This window comes from Equus asinus, chromosome 14 (genome assembly GCF_041296235.1).
Source record: "Equus asinus isolate D_3611 breed Donkey chromosome 14, EquAss-T2T_v2, whole genome shotgun sequence".
Taxonomy (NCBI): Eukaryota; Metazoa; Chordata; class Mammalia; order Perissodactyla; family Equidae; genus Equus; species Equus asinus.
Window position 1 is genome coordinate 15,815,106 of NC_091803.1, and position 13,479 is coordinate 15,828,584.

Consider the following 13,479-nt stretch of genomic DNA (forward strand, 5'->3'; position numbering starts at 1 on the left):
TTGGCATATAACATTACTTTTGCACTAGGTTTATAGTCAGAATGTTCTTCCGAGACCTGAAGCTCTGTTTTATTGCTGAAGTACTGTGTTTCTGTTGGGGAGAATGGAAGAGCAGTCAGCGACTGTGGATTAGGGCCCGGTCCCCTTTACACCTGCGTGCTAAACGGCACTGCACTTGCATTAAAACGCGCTGTCTCAACTGGAGAAAGTAAAGGTTCAGAACTTCTGAGACTCCATGGGAAATAAGAAGCCACAACTCTGCAGTCTGCTCCACACGAAACCCTGGCCGCGGCTCCTCTGGCTGCGCCGTCGCCTGCCCCTCCTCAGAGCGGCTGTGACTTGAGCTGCCGGGGCGCTCAGCCACAGCAGTGGCGGGAGGAAGGCCTTCCAGTGAGTGGTCCTCCCGCCACTAGCCTGTCTAGTCCTTAAGGAGATGGCACTAACGGAGGACCCTTCAGGTTGATGTGCAGTTGGAAACCGCAGTTTCACTTTGGCGAGGAGGAGGAGCCAAGTATAGAGAAAAACGCAGCGAGCGAAAAGAGCTCCTAGCAAGGTGTGGCATTTTCTTGGACCAAGGTTCCATGGGGCGGAAGGATAGGTTCCAGTGCCACATCTCCCTCTCCTGGCCCTGTGGCCTGGAGCAAATCTCCAGTCTCCCAGCGCCTGTTTCCCATCTGCAGAATGAGGGTGTAATTCACACGTCTGTGGAACCCCCACTCATCGAAGCCCCCATTCATTCAACAAATTGTTCTGAGCACCTGCTGGATGTGGTCCATCCAGGCTGGGCCCTTCTAGGTGCTGAGGAAGTCCTGGTTTCACCTGGCTGAGTCCAGGGCCGCTTTCCCCAGGGCAAGCCACGCGTATGTTTCTGATTACTCTTTGGGTCTCCTGGAAGGCTTAGGTTCTCCAGGGAATGAATTGGGCTCCCAGCCCAGCTCAGGCGTGCCAGCAAGGCCTGGAGAGAGCCCCTGGGGCCCCCGTGGGAGGCCTTTGTGACAGGAGAGGTAGGGACAATTGCTCTTCTGGCTTTCCTGAAATTGTGACTCAGGTTGTGACAAGCAGTGTTTATATGTGTGGTGTGGTGCCGTTCCAGCTTTCAGCCTGGCCGACCTCAGAAAAGAATTCAAATCAATGTGCGACAAGTCCCCAGAAACACAGGCAGTGGGTCTAAATGGGGACTTTGATCGCCAGCACAGGGCCAGCTTGGGGCACATGGCAATAAATTTCTTGGCAAACCTTTCTGACCTCCCTCCTGCAGAATCACTGGAGTGGGCTTGCCTCTGGGATTCGAGCTGTTGTCTGGAGCCGCGCGTGGGTATTGCTCTGGGAGGACGACCAGAAGCTGGCTGTGCACTTTCCAAAGAGATGGAGGCGGTTCCATTGGGAGGGCCGTTTGCTGGTCTTTGTAGTCTTGCTCCTCTTGTCTCTCTCTGTCCAGCGTGCAGGGCCTTGGGGGAGCAGGTCGTAGGGTTGTCCCCGAGAGCTTGCCTTCTCCTTGCAGTGGTCCAAACGTGGTGTTATTTGTCCTTGAGGAGCATGGTGGCCAGAAGAATGGCCCCTAAAGATGTCCACATCCCAACGCCCACGAGCTGTGAATGTGTTCACTTACCTGGCAAAGAGGAATTAAGGCTGTCACTCAGCTGACCTTGAGATGGGAGATTGCCTAGGGTTATGGGGTGGGCCCTGTGCCATCACCAGGGTCGTTAGAGGCAGACAGGGAGGCAGAAGATTTGACTTAGCCACTGCTGGCTTTGAAGACGGAGGAGGGGGCCACGAGCCAAGGAGTGCAGGCGACCTCTAAAAGCTGGAAATAGCAAGAAAATAGGTTCTTCCTTAGAGCCTCAGAAAGGAACGCCGCCCTGCTGACACCTTGATCTTAGCCCATTACAGACTGCTGACCTCCAGTACCATAAGATCATCAATTTGTGTTGTTTTAATCCACTCAACTCGTGACATTTTCAGCCTTAGGAAAGTAATATAAGGAGGGACTGACCACCTGCTAACAGACACGTGTTACTAGCCAAGTCCCACCCTGGAAACTATGGGTCCACCTAGGGGGACAGCCCGTTGCCAGCTCACATGGCTGCAGTCGGTGGAGGAACTTGCCCATCTCGGGTGTCCCCGAGCCTGGGTTTTCATGGCCACACCTACAGAGCGGACAAGAGACAAAGTCTAGGACCACGTTGGGCAGAAGGCTGGATCAGAGACACCACCACCATCATATAAAACCAGGGACCCAAAGGCCACACCTTCAGTGGTAAACTGGGAAGAAGCTTGCTCCATAGGGGCGATGGGGAGGATGCCCTTGGTGCTGGGCAGGAAGAAAACTCAGCCACCTCTCCGTGGATCTGGGACCTGCGTTTTACACCAGCCTGTGACCGGCCCCCCAGCCCTCCAGTTGCCCCGAGGCCCTGCCTTCGCCTCCTCTGGCCACCCCACCCAGCCAGGCTTGTCCTCCACACTGTATGAACCCAATTTGCCAGACTTTAAGGTCTGGAGCCAGCTGTCAGCATCCTGTATGCTCATTCCAATGTGTGTTCCTTGGGGACTGAGAGGAGGGGAAAGCCTTCCTTCACTGTCCTTCCCAGGCCTCCCAGGAGACCTTGAGGAGTGCGAGGGTCCCCTGTTGGAGGGGCCTTCCTGTAGGAGGAGGTGACACCGCGGGCCCACAGTTTGGCTGCCCTTCCTGACACGAAAAGCTCACCTGTGACTGTTGGGCCAGCCAGTGTCACGTGGGTGGGAGTCATCACTGCTGTTTGCTGGCTCGGCTCTAACGGAGGAATTCTTGAACCAGTTTCACCAGCCACTTCCTGCCCCCCAGGTGACTGCTGAGGGAGCTGGAGTTCAACCTGGAGACCAGCTACAGTCTCTCGTAATTTCCCCACAAAAGTTTTCCATTTTAAGGGGAGGAAAGAGTAATGACCACCAGAGGTAGCACATGTCAGAGGCCTTACTACTACTAATAATAATGTCCAGGCCCCCCGACACCACACGGTGGGCACTTGGCTTACGTTGTCTCCTTGGTCCTCAGTCGTCCTGCAAGGCGGCTGTTTCTATCTTTGCGGTCAGAGTTACTGCCAGAGTGGAAGCAATAGCCTCATTCATTCATGTGCCCGCCCTCTTTACTTTCCCTGTGCTTCCAGCATTTACTCACTTCTCAGAAAAGTACAGAGAGTAAGCAACAGCCAGCAAGAGAAGTCTCTCAGGAGAGCCGCTGGGCTTGGCAAGGCGCTGTTCTCATCGTGGGGCGGCTGCTGAATCACACTCGAGGCTGCTGCCAGCTGCTCGCGGAGCCCTGGCCTTGGTCCCCAGGCTCTGCGTCTGCAGGGACAGGGATGGGAGGTTCGAGGCAGCTCATCAGTGGGAACAGGGAGTTGGGTGTCCCACGGCAACCATAGCTCTGTCTGGGGGTCCAGATCAGAAAACAGCACCAGAGCTGTCCACCTCCTGTCATTGATTCCAGGGCCAGAAATACAACTTCATCTGGTTGGCCTGTGGCCATCAGGAAGATGGGAGAACCTGGCAACGGGTGATGCATGGTGCTGACCTGGCACAGCATCCCGTGCCTCCTGCCTCAGGTGCCCACAGCAGGGCCGAGTGTACAGCTACAGAACGAGTCCGCCCCAGCTGCCTGCCAGCGGCCAGTTCCCCTCCCTCCTTCACTGCTCTCAGGCCTGTTCTTATTTTTAATTATTCTGCTTTGTGGATGTTTAGCGGCACAAACCACTTCCACTCATTTTGTTTGGTTTTGTTTTCGAGGTACTCAGGGTATAAATCCTAAATAAATAGTATAAATCCTAAACAATCAGAAAGTGGCGCCAAAGTAACTGAGTCAAGCCAAACGTAGTAAAAGGCTGTGACCATGATGGACAGGCCACGGGGTGACTGTATGTGAACTCGGAAACCGAGTGAAGTGCAGGAGCTCTGGAGAAATTATGCAAACCGAGGGTAGTCAGCAGCAGCTAGATCCCTGCCTCTGGGAGCCGTCTGTTCTGGCTGGCTGGCTGAAGGCCCGTGGGAGATCCTGGTGGTGAACCCACTGCCGGGGCCCAAGCCCAGTGGTTCCAGAACCCCTCAGAGCCAGTGTGCCCAGGTGGGATGGTGATACTGCCTCGCTGGGCTGCCAGAACAGCTGCTCCACCAGACTAAGAAATATTTTTCCTAGTCAGAGACTAGAAATGTCAAAATACACCTTATTCCTGGCAGAGTCATGGAGATTTTATGCCCAAGGGTTTAGCTGGCTGGAAAGAGAAGAGTAAACTTTTCAGAAGTAGGACATGATTATCAGAAAAATGTGGAGTGGCACATCTGGAAATAAACTGGGGGATACCTTTTTCGCTGAAGAGGAGACCTTCCTGCAGTTGGCATGAGCCAGAAGTCACCCTGCCAGCCTCACCATGCCGGTCACATTGCCACCTTTCCTGACAGGGGCTTTCAGATTCTGTTTGGAGCAGAGAATGGGGGGAGGTGGCTGCTGGGGCACAGACAGGCCAGGCGCCGTGGGAATTAGGTTGAGTGCGATTCCAAGAGCCCCTGGAAAGGCAGGGCAGGTGGCTGCCAGCACCCCCTGGGCAGAGGGAACTGCTGTTAGGAATATCCTAATTGGTCTGTATGCAGAGCGCACAGCATCGCCCGCCATCACAGCATCGCTCAAGGCTGCCAGCCCAGGCCTCCCACAAGGGGACTGGTCAGCGAGAGCTGGTGCAGGCCAACTTCTTGTTTCTCTGTTTCAGTTCTGCCTTAGCAATTAGTAGACACATGCTGTCACACCACAAAATAAGGCCCCACACGATAGCCCTGCTCACCCGGGCTTTCCTCGTCCATCTTTTCTATTAGCGGAATGTAAGTCTGGTGCAGAAGAAGCACATTACTTCTCAGAGCTCACGTGCCCAGTGTCAGTTAGCTCCCGCTTCGCACCCATCTTAGATTTCGTCTCCATCATAGTCGTAACGTCAGGACAAGCCATTAAGAAAACACTTCCAAGTGAGTTCTGTGTACAGTGTCAGTGTTCGTCTTCGCAAGGTCCCCGAGAGGGAGACGGTGTTCCCATTTCAGAGGTGGGAAGGTGGAAGTGTATTTAGGTCACTTGCCCTCGCCCCTCTGTTCCTAGATGCCCATCTCCTGCCCGCTGCACCACAGTGCCCCCTCGGGTGTGGGCACTGGAGTGACTGATTCTCGCCGTCCAGCAGGAAATCCTGGTTTGCTGCACAGTGGCGTTGGTTTCCTTGTCCAGGAATTACAGGCAAATAATGGAAGCATCCACTGATTGCTCTCGCAGCTCCTTCTTGCAGTCGGCTCCATTCCTTTTCACCCCCAGGGGCCTGGGCGCCCCTCCTGCCTCTGGCCCCAGACCAGCCCAGCGGGCTGGAAATGCCAGCATCGGCGTTAGAAAAGTTTGTCGGGTGAAGGGTTAAATATGTTGAAATAAGCCTGGCCCTCACAAAAGAAGTGGCATTTACACCCTGTACATTTATGGAAATACTTGCTGGAGGAAAACAACCACAACATTGTGCGTGTTTTTAGGAAGAGAATGGCCAGAGTGTCTTTAATTCACTGTTCACCCGTGAGAATTACTCCCAGGAGTAATCCTGCAATAAAATCTTCTTGGTCTATGAGAATAGAAAGAAATTGAATCAAAAGACTCTATTTCCACTTGTATTTATTCAGTCTGGGAAATTCAGTGGGCCGGAGCATTAGTATCAGCAGGGGATTTCTTGCTCCTAGCGTTAAATTACTGTCATAATCGCTCAATTATTTCTTCCTTGTACTGTTTAAAATAAAAATCCATCACATTCTATGTTTTTTTCTAGCATTTATTAGCTTGAGTGTTTAGGAAAATCAATTATAGTCAGTCAGGCATGAATTGATGAATGTTCTTGTAATAATTGTCAGTTGTTAAACTGAATGTACTTTCTCTTTCCACCCCTTTTCATTTCCTTCAGAGGGCAGAGGTGGCTCAGAGAGAGGCGGAGACCTTAAGGGAGCAGCTCTCGTCAGCAAACCACTCTCTCCAGCTGGCCTCGCAGATCCAGAAGGCGCCGGACGTGGTGGGTAGCCCGGGCCTGCGGGCACTGTCCGCCTCGCATCTGTACCTCTGTGTCACAGCCGCTTGCTTCTTGTGCTTTATAACATCTCTTTTTGGGCTCATCTTTTAAACAGAACTGCTGTCTTGGGGAATGCTTTTAACAATTTGGGGATGGAGCTTGTTGGAGTCCAAGCAAGAGCTTTGCTGCTTAGGCCTCGATGCTACATGGTCAGCGTGACGCCCACCCAGTGGAGAGGTGGAGGTGGGAGACTCTGTCACAAGAGGGCGTCTTCCCAGCTGGCAGAGGGGTAGAGATCTGAAACCGGAACAGGAAAATTAGAGGTTTGGTCTACTCCTGGATGTGTCCTTCCGGGGTGAGGACCAGCTGGTGATACACAGGGAGGGCCAAAGAGGTCGTCACACAGCCCCCGCGCCCTGAGGCTGCGTCGTAGCCGGACTCTCACCGGAAGTGCCAGCATTCAGGAGCAGCGAGGCACGCATCTCGGTCCTTTTGCCTTTTGATTTTTCTAAGATTAACAAAAACTGCTCTTAGCCGGAACTTTCCCAGCTCGATCAAAGCAGCTTTGAACTATTGGGTTCCAGACTCTTTCCTTCAGTGCTGTGCAGTGAGGAGCAGCATAGTAGCTAAGGGTGGATATAGGAGCCAAACCCCGGGGTTCAGACCCCAGCTCTGCAATTCATCAGCTGTGTGACTTTGGGCCAGTGGCTTTGCCTCCCTGAGTCTCAGTTTCATCATCTGTAAAATGAGTTTTTGCGAAGGTTCAGGAAATCGTTACGAGCATAGTGCCTAGAGCGAGGCCTGACACATAGTCAGTCCTCAGTAAACCGTGGCAGTTACTCTTAGTGTGGTTGGCATCATTATCTCTGAGCTTGGAGCGCCCAGGTTGAAGCTCAAGTCCATCACTAGTTCACTTACAACCTCAGGTAGTTAAACTTATGAGGCCTCAGCTTCCTGGCGTGCAGAGTAAGGAGTGACTGATCTGAGGTCTTCGGCTCTGCCAGCCTGTGATGGGTGAACTGCACTTGTAGGCGTCCTTTTATTCAACAAGGAAATGAAGAGCCCTTGCCGTGTGCCAGGACCGTAGTGGACCCTGGGAGAGCAAGGAGGGGTGAGCCAGGCGCTCCGCAGAGAGCGTAGTCCAGTCAGGGACCCTTGCTGCTGTCAGAAGTCCACATGTCGGTTTGATGGCCATATTCCACCTAACTCGTGAAGCGAGGTATCGTTATTTCTTTATACAGATGGGGAAATGGATGTCAGCCCCTCGCCCCACAGCACTTGGCTCCAGTGGCCAAGCCAGGACCCAACTGGGGCCCTCTGTCACCCCAGACCAGGACTTACAAATTATTCCCCAGGAATGAATCGAAAGCAAAGTTTTAGTGTTAAGAACCCTTTTAAGAATAGATTTTCAGGCCGGCCTGGTGGCGCAGCAGTTAAGTTAGCACATTCCGCTTCTTGGCGGCCCGGGGTTCGCCGGTTCGGATCCCAGATGCAGACATGGCACCGCTTGGCACACCATGCTGTGGTAGGCGTCCCACATATAAAGTAGAGGAAGATGGGCATGGATATTAACTCAGGGCCAGTCTTCCTCAGCAAAAAGAGAAGGATTGGCAGCAGTTAGCTCAGGGCTAATCTTCCTCAGAAAAAAAAGAAAAAGAATAGATTTTCATTTTCTTTCTTTAAATTAACATTAAATAAAACATAATTTAAGGGATCAGCCTGGTAGCGTAGTGGTTAAGTTCACATGCTCCGCTTCACTGGCCCTGGGTTCACCGGTTCGGAACCCCAGGCACAGACCTACATGCTGCTCATCAAAGCACGCTGTGGCAGCATCCCACATACAAAATAGAGGAAGATTGGCACAGATGTTAGCTCAGGGCCAGTCTCCCTCACCGAAAAAACAAAGAAAAAACATCATTTAAGTGTTTCTGAATATAAAGGAAACGTTTTTATTTAAGGAACCATCACAGCATTCATACTTAATGGACTCTGGTTTTATTTTTACCTGAAACGTCCCCTTGGCTGTGTCACCATCCCCTCATCCGAGTTTACTGGGAGTGGACCCAGCCCCACAGCCAAGGCAGGAGGAATCCGTCGAGGATGGAGTCGGTCCGGCCTCTCTGGTTGCTCCTGGTCCTCCAGAGAGAGCCGTCCATCCTAACATGTCTACACGGGGCTCCTGAGCTCAGTGTTTTGCTTGAAAGGGTTCCTGGCACCATCCTGGACTGGAGCAACCAAAACATTTCAGAAGGAAATGAATGTTTTTGCAGGTAGAGTAAGTTGTGGGTCCTCGGGGTGCTTAAACACTTCATCATCGGCTAAGTGCAGTGTTTACATGGCTCCGGTTCGCTCTGCCAAGAGCCGCCCTGCCAGGCCTCCCCTCGGTGTGCATTCCCACATAGTCAGTCAGCTCCAGCGCCAGCCCCAGCGCCAGCCAGGCAGGAGCAAACAGAGGAAACTGGGCCAGCAGGAAAATGTCTGTTGGGCTTGGCTGACCAAGCTCGGCAGAGAAACAGTGGAGTCTATAGATTTAGCAAAGGCCAAAGAATCCACTGGATGTCTTAACAGAATTGCTGGTTCGGGAAGGCAGCCGCCTCTCGGCGAGCTCCTGCTCTGCATCAGGGCTGTGTTGGGGCTTCATATGGTTGTTCCGTTTCTGCCTCCTGACACTAATTCGTTAGAGGTAGGTTGTGTCACCATCATTTTACAGGTAAGGGAACAGGCTCAGTGGAGTTCAGTATTTTGCCCAAGGTCACACAGCTAGAAAATGAGCAAGCTGGAATTTTTACCTCAGTCTGCCTGTTCTTAAGTCTAGTCTTTTTCACCCACATCGAGCCACCTCTCCTTCACGGGCATTAAATAAGACCAGATGTATGCAGGTCCTTTGTCACGTATGTACAGACAAATATTAGTTCAGGCCTCTGGGCCACCACGCCAGGCCACCTTCTTGAGCCCCAACAAACCGTAATATCAGAAAATACACCTCTGTGCCTGTCTACCAGGTCAGTCTCAGGTAAATACTGGATAGCATCCAGCTGACTTTGGCCACTTGATGTTGGCAGGGATAGAAGGGCGAAAAGAAAGGGAAGTAGCACCAAGGCTCCCACTCCCTGGCCCTCCCAGCGGGGTAGCTAAAGGAGGACCCGCCTGGACTTCAGGTTGTGTCTCTCAGGCTGGGGCCCTGGGCGCACCATCGGGTCACCCTCAGCTTCCCTCGATTGCGTGGCGCTCTTGCAGCTCGTTCATATTTCATGTGGAAAGGGCCACAGGACAGGAGAGATCAGTATCTTGCGTGTTTCAGCCTCGGTGGGAAGATTCATGTCAGTTATGCAACTCGTGATATTTCACGCGCGCTCGTTCAAAGGGACGAAACTGAATGGGAGGCGGCAGCAGTAACTTCTGATTTCACCTTCATTTTCCCTTTGGAAAAAGACCCCTCCAGTTTCTTACAGTGTCTTTAGGCGTACAGAAGCATTCCCACGTGGCCTCTCGTGGCTCCTGAGCCGTCAGCCCCACCCCTAAGACGCTGCACCCCTGAGGAATGTGGGACGCCCTCAGAGGTCTTGGGAGCCTCGAGCCATGGGAATGTCCCTGCTGGGTCAGACTCCAGGACCTCGTTCTGGCGCCCACAGGGGCCTTGGGTCAGACTTGGGGAAGTCGGTTTCTGTTCCTTCCCTTAGAGGCTTGTCGGAGCCAGGGTCCTGCCCCTGAGCCCATCGGAATCACCAGGGCGTCCCTGGGCCTTCCCCCAGGCCTCCTGAACCAGTCTCCAGGGTACGGCTGAGGACCCATTTATTTCCGAGAGCCCCCAAGGATTTGAGTTGAGTCCTGAACGGACACGGAGGGATCAGGGGTCCTGACCCTCTGAATCATGTACGCCTCCTCATGTGCCATACTTCTCGCCGATGATCCCATGTGAGATGGTTCAGCGTCTGAACTGCCTGGCGCCCACTGCCTGCAGTTTCGAAGGTGGCCCTCCTCTCAGCACGTTCGCCCTGTCCACCCTGTTGTACGGTTTCTTCTCTAGCTTGTGCCCATGGACCGAGAGGCCCCGCTCCATGCCCCATGCGTAGGCCTTGCCCTCCACCCGCCGCCCCTTGATCATTTCCGGGCCCTTGTCCGTTTCTCCATTAGTTTCCTGTCGTGTCTTCGCCTCGTGTTTGAGCTGGTGGGAGCCATGTTTGGACTTAGAGCAGGATGATCTTTTTTAGTTTATTGCCAAGCTCTTGCTGCTTTGGGGCGTATTTCCCACCTCATCTAGTTTATGCCAGACACGAGTGATTTTTGCTATGTTCTGAATGAGGACTCAGTGGCCCAGGTCCCTGAGAGGAGGCTGATGAGCCAATGTCACCCAGTCAGCCTGTGACCAGACCAGACTAGGCCCCAGGAGTCAAGCAGATGCCCTCTGGGACTGCCCAACCCTAGGCCCCATCATCTCAGCACCGAGAGCTGCTGTTTTTAGATATGTTATTTGAACTACTGGCCCCGGGTACAGTAACTTGCACTTCCCGTTTAAAACCCCAGATCATTTTTTGGCTGGTTTTCTTCTCTTTCCCTAAGAGCACTTTTAACAGTTTTTATGGCTGGTATCCCTCAGGTGGGAAGACTGATGAAATGAGTTAAATTAGATAAGTGGCTCCGTATGTACCCACCGTGAGACCAGCCTGCGGGACAGCACCTCCATGGTGTCCCCTTCCCGCTGCCCCAGGCCTGCCGCCGCAAGTCCAGGCACCTCTAACCGCCCTTCCAAGTGCTCACCGCCAGGCGCCAGCATTGCCCGCTCCTTTTCCACCTGACCTCTCAGCATCGGTCACTCCTTTGTCATGCCCTGCTCCCTGCCCCTTCCAACCTCTGTGCCCATCTGTGTTGTCCCCACCCCGAAATGGAGTCCCTTCCTTCCGATGAGATCCATGGCCCTTTCCTGCTGTGTCCTTCCCTCCCTCCTCAGGACCCAGCTCCACATGCTTCTCGTTCTTCCCTGGCACCGCTGGGAGGACTTGCCTTCGGTCACCGTGGCTCCTGACCTTGGTCCCAGCTGGTGTTGGGACCAAGGGTGGGGCTTCCCAAACTCTGTGGTGAAGGACAGTTTTGTTTTGATTTTTTTAAATTTCTAATCTGTTGCAGACTGATAGTTTTATAAAAAACAATAAAAAACGTCACAGCAATGTTGAATTGCTATAAAAATCTCTAAACACTTACTCTTAACTTCTGTACTTGTCTCACTGTGTACTGGCAACGGTTTGTGAGTTGGCACCAGGCCATGGAGCACACTCTGAACAGAACTGGTCTGGACAGCATGTGCCCTTTAAATAAGCCAGTGGGAAGATGCTCACTGGGCCCTGGGGCCAAGAGCAGATCTGCCAGAAGTCAGGAGAAATGAAGAATTATTCTACAATACTGTACAAATCAAAGAAGCAGAAAGGAGTCACTTCTTTGTGCAACAAAACTTTACATTCTTAAATGGCAAAGGCCTTAATTTCCCAGGAGGGAGATGTGAAAAATTATTTCCCAGGGTGACTGGCTGTCCCCAGGGTTAAAACCCAGTGACAAGCACATCGTGTGTGGAATGGTACGGCTGTGCCTGCCAACTGGGGCTGTGGCTGGCACCCTCCCCGCCCCAGTACAGGCAAGATGGATCCGGGAAGCAGGGCACTTCGGGGGGCTGGCAGCGAGGAGATGCCATTCTATGCGGGGGTGCGCGCTGCCCCCAGGCCTCTGCTATCGCAGAGACCCCTGCAGTCCTGTCCTCCCCGTCCCCACTGGTCATGCCCAGAAGAGCATCCACCTGGCAGAAAAGTTTCTAGAATTGTTCAGGAGCCATAATTACTTTTAAAACTTGAAAAAAGTACTACCTTAGTCCTTGGGAAGTGGAATTAGAGATTTGACTTTTTTTCTAATACCTTTTCCTTGTTTTGCATATTTTCCAAAGTGAGTAAATTAGGGGGAGTGGGGAGTAACTTTTTTAAAACATCAATTATCATTAGAGTTCCTAAAGCAAAGGATCCCCAAATATGCATCTTCCACATCTTTTAACTTTTTTTTAAATGCTGACCCTAAGAATCAACTTGTCAAATAACATCTCCGTGTTGAGATAACTTAGTCACGAATCGAAAGGACATTGAATCCCACCTTATGTTAGAAAATCCGAATGCTTCGGAACATTCCAGGCGCCCTCTTCAGAGCCTTCCTGTCTGGCGTTGCCCTGGCCTGAGCCCTCGTCCCCCAGCCATCAGCAGGGCCCTTTCTGTCACCTTCAGATCTTCGCTCAGATGTCACTATCCCAATAAGGCTTTTCCTGACCATCTTATTAAAAACCCTGACTGTGTCTCCTGAGTCTGACCCCACGGCCCCTCCCTGCCTCGGTTTTTCTGTGGCACTTACTACCATCCTACACACTTTATCCTACTAATGAAGGTGTTTAATGCGTCTCACCCACCGTGCCCCATCCCACTGGCTGGGAGCCTTGGGGAGATGGGACTCCGTCCTTCTGTTCACTGCTGCGTGGCTGGTACATGTGGGTGCTCAGTAAATGCTGGTTGAATGGACTTACCCAGGTGGCAGCCCACCGTACAGATTGGAAGGCGGTGTGGGGAGGGTGGTCAGTGTCCAGGCCAGGCAGAGGCCGGAGGTCATGTCTCCGGGGGCTCAGCGTCCGCATCCTTCCTTCTGCGTGCTTTTGCCTCCGTCACCAGCACAGATAACCCTGAGCCCAGCCCGAGGCTGGTGCAGTTTGACATTCCTCTCTCCTCCGCAGGAGCAGGCCATAGAGGTGCTGACCCGCTCCAGCCTGGAAGTTGAGTTGGCCGCCAAAGAGCGGGAGATTGCCCAGCTGGTGGAGGACGTGCAGCGACTCCAGGCCAGCCTCTCCAAGCTGCGCGAGAACTCGGCCAGCCAGATCTCCCAGCTCGAGCAGCAGCTGAGTGCCAAGAACAGCACCCTCAAAGTAAGGGCGCCCGGGGGCCTGCGGACGGGGGAGGGCTGGACGCAGGCACACCCCCTCTGCCTTCCTCCGCACACAGCCCTGGAGGGAGCCAGGGTCGGCTGGCACTGTGCTTCTGGTTCCCCACCAACACCCTGAGCTCTTCGGTGGGTCCCTCCTGCCCCGGCGTCGGGGACACGTGCTGGGTATAGTGACCATGCAGGAGGCATCATCTTGGAAGTTGTCTTATTTATCCCGCCTTGGCCATTGCATAAGTGTATCTCATTTTTGTGGTCTGCAAAGGTAATGGTTAAAACTCATTCTCTCTTAAAGCCAAAGTGACTGCTTGGGTTTTTCTCAGCCTGAGCTCCAGCCGTCAACCAAGGTTCTCCCTCCAGTGAGAGCAGTACAAGGAGGCCTGAGGGGCCCTGGCCGTGTCACGCGGGGACCTGCTGTGTGAGCTCCCTCAGAGCTCTTCCTGGAGGGCAGCAGGTCTGAAACCGACAGCACATGGCA

The 13,479-nt window shown here is 53.1% G+C and overlaps 1 protein-coding gene across 7 annotated transcripts in view; it reads left to right on the forward strand.

The window, feature by feature from the left end:
* CUX1 (cut like homeobox 1) overlaps positions 1-13,479 on the forward strand; it is a 359,761-nt gene that overhangs the window by 258,492 nt on the left and 87,790 nt on the right. For 5 of the 7 annotated variants that reach the window (XM_044746858.2, XM_044746857.2, XM_070484390.1 and 2 more), the window contains exons 10-11: positions 5,943-6,047; positions 12,799-12,987. In XM_044746858.2, the coding sequence (XP_044602793.1) occupies positions 5,943-6,047; positions 12,799-12,987 (294 nt within the window). The remainder of the gene's footprint in view (positions 1-5,942; positions 6,048-12,798; positions 12,988-13,479) is intronic. The other 2 variants (XM_044746859.2, XM_070484389.1) reach the window with 1 other exon arrangement.